The 5,241-nt window shown below is 50.8% G+C and overlaps 1 protein-coding gene across 1 annotated transcript; it reads right to left on the bottom strand.

Moving 5' to 3' along the window:
• Positions 1 to 968: 968 nt before the first annotated feature.
• On the bottom strand, positions 969 to 5,241 carry ABHD15 (abhydrolase domain containing 15; the record flags this gene model as incomplete). The annotated part of the gene is made up of 2 exons (XM_005876922.2): positions 969 to 2,556; positions 4,961 to 5,241. Coding segments are annotated over 2 exons (807 nt in total), but the record flags the coding sequence as incomplete, so codon positions are not given.

Raw genomic sequence — 5,241 nt, 5'->3', positions numbered from 1 at the left:
TATATATATATATATATATATATGTATGTAATATTCTTGCAGACTTCCCTATAAAAGGAAAGGGAAACCAACCATGACTTCTCAAAAAACTATTATCTTAAAGAACCAGAGTTCTGGGGTACCTGGCAATACAGATTTAGACTTTGCAGGCCATTTAAGCCAGAAATAGGGGTGTTTAAAACCAGTGGGCTGCTTCCCATTCTGCAGTCAGTTTGGAGTGATCCTAGGGTCCTGCATATGGGACTGTGGGCCCCTAATTAACTGAAATTCCCACTGTCCCTGATGTTGGGGAGAGGGGGCTGATGTCAGCAGTTCTCCTGCACCAAGCCTCACAAGGAGGTTGTTAACCAGCAGTGAACGGCTTCTTTAGATTTCAGTTCCTTGTTATTCCTCCTGCTCAGAAACAGTGAAAGACCTTTAGATGAGGAGTGTGCGGAGGAGCAAGACATGGGAGGAGGGAGGTCATGTTTTTTCATGACAGGAGAATGTGCCTTAGACAATTGAATGTTGTCTGCACTTCAGTTTAGATTCTTGGATAGTTCAGAGTTTCTTCTTCTTTGATCTAGAAGAATAAGGCTTAAGATTATCCAAACCTGAAATGATGGCCCCAGGAAGTCCTTGTCTTAGGACATGGCTTCAGTAAATATCTCTTCCCTTTAAACTTGCTTTGCTGTTTGTGAGGCAAGGATGAAGCTTCCAGTCAAAACAGATGCCCTCTTTCTCAATGAGGAAGTAAAATAAAACTTCAGGACAAAGCTCTTAGCAGCACATGAAATCGGATGTCCTGTTGTATTGTTTAATGGTCTAACCCACACCAGGACGCCTGGGTCAATGTGTACAATACCTTACTTTACACTGGTCTTCAGCATTATTCCTCATAAAACCAAACACCCCACACAGATCCAGGAAGAAGCTCTTTCTGCATCTACATGAATGGCCTTTGGAATAATTGAGCAGAAAAAGCATAGTAATGTGAAATATTTATAAATTACTGAGGCAGTTCCAGCCAACATCTTGGAACTTTTTGTTTTCCCTGGTCCCAGATGTTTCTCCAGGTTCCGGAGATGGAGAGGCTACTAGTAGTGTCAGAAAAGAGGGCAGCTAACCAGACAACACCTAAGATACGAGGTTTATACTTTCACCACTTAGAGAAAGCCCACGTCCCAAGAGAAAAGCACCTCTGGCCAGAGCTCTCTGGAGTAATAATCCCCAGAAATGGTACCAGAGGGAGCAGCTGAAGTGCCTGAGAGTCTGGCTTCTTGAGCCATGGTCTAGTAGACGGTGTTCGAGGACTTCCTGTTCCTAAAATCATCCTTGGGAGATGTCCAGTGAGGCTTGAGGTCCTAGGCTGAAGCATCAGATCAGCTCCATTCCCAATGGAAACTTGCAGAAGACGGGCCTTAGTATTCCAGACAGGCATTCGCCGTCTCTCCCTTGTGGCCTTAGTGACCCCAGCTCAGCACTGCACTGAGGGCCCCTGCCGCCTTTCTCACACTCACTCAAGGCAGACGCAGCCACGCGGCTCTTCGAGGCCACGTCCACGATGTGCATGAAGTCAGCAGGGTGCCACAACCGCAGAATGAAATGAGGGAAGTGGGACCGAGACACAAGCTTCCTGTCCTCATTACAGAAGTGGCTTCAGCTTGAGCATCAGGGTCACAGAGCTGATTATTTATGTGGGGCAGAGCTGCCCAATGACACAGAAACTCATCTTGTAGTCATTGCTGGCGAGAGAGCATTTTATCCTGAGTCCGTGGGTTTAAACGGTGCTAGTGTTTGGCTTACGGTCGGTGACAGGAGACAATGACCAGAAATGTCCAGCTGCTGACCAGGATGAGCAGGAATGTGTGGAGCAGAGTCTGGGCAGGAGTTCTGCTCAGGGTCAAGTAAGTAGCAGCTAGCTGGGAGCTCCATCTCTCTCCACAGATGAGAAAAGAAGAAAGGGCTGAATCAGTGGCAAAGAGCTGCAGCTGCTTGCTCCACTCAGCCCTCTGTTCCCCGTGCAGGACAGGGTGTTCTCCGACTGGGTTTCACCTGGTATATGATCGCTTCCAGCTAAAGATCTCATCCAGGCTGGAAGAGGGAGAGACCTCCCGCTTCTGCAGGGTTCCCCAGCGACGCCGGCCCCCGAGGAATGAGCCTCGGTGCTTGCTCAGCCCTTTTATCCTCTCCTCTGTTCGGAAGAAGTCAGTCAAGGCCCGGAAGTACTCCAAGATAACCTCGTGGCTCCACGCTGGCAGAGACTCCTGGCGCAGGAACCCACAGTGGCCGCCCTGGCGACTGAGCAGGAGGAAGAAGTAGGGGTTGCTGTGAAAGAGTTCAGTGGGCAGAAAGTGGTCTGGGGGTCCGCACACGGGGTCATCGGCGCTACAGATACACAGCACAGGTACGGCTGCCTCGTCCACATCCCGGAGGGGGTCGTTGTGGTCCCAGTAGGCGTCCCAGCTGATGGGGAAACTCTTGGTGTGGCAGAAGAGGGTCTCCTCAAACTCTCGCAGGGAGCGGCTCCTGAACAGTTTGTGGGTGTCCACTGTGTCCTCCAGGGCCGTGGTGTACCTGGTAGCAAGAAGGCGAACAGAGAAGGTAGGAAAGAGAGGGAAGAATTAGAAATCATGTCAACAAATTGGCAGCTCACAAGCCAGATTCTGACCACAGAGGCTTTCTTTGGCCATATAATGGTTTTTTTTGTTGTTTTTTTTTAAATATATATTTTATTGATTTTTTACAGAGAGGAAGGGAGAGGAATAGAGTTAGAAACATCGATCAGCTGCCTCCTGCACATCTCCTACTGGGGATGTGCCCGCAACCCAGGTACATGCCCTTGACTGGAATCGAACCTGGGACCTTTCAGTCTGCAGGCCGGCGCTCTATCCACTGAGCCAAACCAGTCAGGGCCCATATAATGTTTTTAAAAACATCCATTTCATTGTCATCATTTAAAATGCAGCTCTCAGTCCGGCTGACGTGGCTCAGTGGTTGAGCATCAACCTATGAACCAGGAGGTCACAGTTCAATTCCCAGTGAGGGCACATGCCCAGGTTGTGGGCTGGATCCCCAGTGTGGGGCATGCAGGAGGCAGTCGATCAATGATTGTCATCATTGGTGTTTCTGTCTCTCTCTTCTTCTCCCTTCCTCTCTGAAATCAATAAAAAATATTTTTAAAAAATAAATAAAATGCAGCTATCAGGCTCCTTTAGACAAATGAGAAGATCTGGCGAGATGGGCTGGCGGTCCTGAGGGCAACAATCAGGGTATTTCCTCCCTCCTTCCTGTGTCATGGTTCCTTCCAGGTCTGTCCCTCATGGCATTACCTGCCCAGCACGGGGAAGCATTGACTTTAAGGCTGCTGAGCTACAGCGACCGACAGCTCTCCTCCTGATCAAAACTTCTGTCCCTCTGTGGGGAACTTGTTGAACCCCTCTTAGAATAGCTCACTGGCTCGGACTATCTAAACCAGCAGGTGGCACCCCCACAATTAACATTTTACTTTAGGGTGTATTCGTTTGTTTGTGTTTTAAAAGCGAATATGCCATCCAGATCGTGACAAATGAGGGTGTGGAGGAGGTTTTCCTAGAGAGGGCTGCATGGCAGAGGACCTGACTGATTTACAGGGTGAGTTCCCCAATGGGAACCTGAGAGCAACTGTTCTGGGGAAGAGGGGCATCTTTGCTGTTGCCACCTCCCTGGAGAAGGCCTGGGGCCCCGGATTCGGAGGCCAGGATGGGCAGCTGAGACCTTTGGAGGGATCAATCCAGCAGTCGTCCGTTGATTTTGGATATGTGTCTCCTGAATCATTCAAAGAGATTTGCCCTGAGTCTTTAATCCCAAACTTCCATGAACAGGGTAGTTACTAAAGGCTCCATTTCCTCTCCACTTCCCTCACCTTATCCTTCAGCTGGTGCCCGGGGGGATTTGGGGATGGAAGCTGGCACCTAAGCCACACGAGAGCACCTTGCTCCTAGATACTCTGGAAGCTCTGGGTTGTCATGGCAGCCTGCTGTTATTGCGCTCAGGATTTCATTTCAGAACAGGAGGCAAAACGGGGCAAGAAAAGAGAAACCATAGTTGCCACCATTTATTGAGCACCTACCCAGTGCCAAGCTCACTGCCATGGCCTCGTTTCATGCATATACGGACCTGGGGAGGTAGTTATTATCAACTCCCTTTCACTGAAGAGAGAAGCGAGGCTCCAAAGAGTTCGCTAACTTGCTGGAAATTCAGGATTTGAACCCGTGACTTGCGCCCACATCCCAGGTCGTTCTGCCACAGCACAGTTATCCACATGTCTTTGACCTCCTCCTGCCTCTCCTAGGAAGGCCACAGTGCAAGCCGAGGCCTGGGTATGTGCTGTGGGAATGTCGCCTTCTCAGGGGGAAAGTCTCACCTGTATGCCTGGTGGTAGGGTAGAATGTTCTCTTTATGGAGATTTTTTTAAAAATTGTGTTTAAATATTCTTTAAATTGTTGCCTTAAATATTGAGCACATAGGAATATGCAAAACATTTGTTGGGTCTAAGGATTTTTAATAAATACCTCCACATTGTTTTATTCCTGTCCCCTCTAGGCTCAAAGGCTGTAGGGAACATTCTGGACAGACAGCCAGCTGCATCGCTGCCAGAGCCTTTGCTGATTTGACAAGCTGCGGACTAAGCGGACTAAGCGGTCGTCAGGCACTGCCTGTCGGGGATGCGGCAAGTGCTCAGGTTGCTAGGACACGATGAGGCCAGGGGCCCGGGCGGGAGGCCCTGCCTGGTATAATGATGCTGACTGAGTCTTCTATGGATTTTAAACCGGCTCCCCTGGTTCTCTCTCGACTGGAGGGTTCGGACAGCTTCAGACAGTGTGTGAGGGCACTTTGCCCAAGTCACCGTTGACCTGTCGGAGTCAACACCAGGCAGAGCTGTGTCTCGCTCAGCCCAAGACCCTGTTACCCCTCACAGGTCTGAGGCCCCGTTACCCACCTGCTGAGGGCGATTTTCTGGTGGAGCAGGAAGCCCCGCTCGTAGGGCCAGGGCAGGCCGGCCTCGAACCACTCGCGGCAGCGCAGCACCGGCGAGATGCAGGCGGCCCCCGTCATGTAGCTGGAGGAGCCACACTCGCCCAGGTAGGACAGCAGCAGCGCCGACCCGGAGCCCTCGCTCACCGCGAACAGCGGGGCCGCGGGGTGTCGGAAGCGGATGTAAGTGACCGCCTCCTTGAGGTCGGAAGGGTCCCCGAAGGGCTGCAGCCGGGGGCTGACCAG

Source organism: Myotis brandtii, unplaced genomic scaffold (genome assembly GCF_000412655.1).
Source record: "Myotis brandtii unplaced genomic scaffold, ASM41265v1 scaffold50, whole genome shotgun sequence".
Taxonomy (NCBI): domain Eukaryota; kingdom Metazoa; phylum Chordata; class Mammalia; order Chiroptera; family Vespertilionidae; genus Myotis; species Myotis brandtii.
The sequence above is the reverse complement of the archived record's forward strand: the minus strand, read 5'-3'. Positions and strand labels throughout refer to the sequence as shown.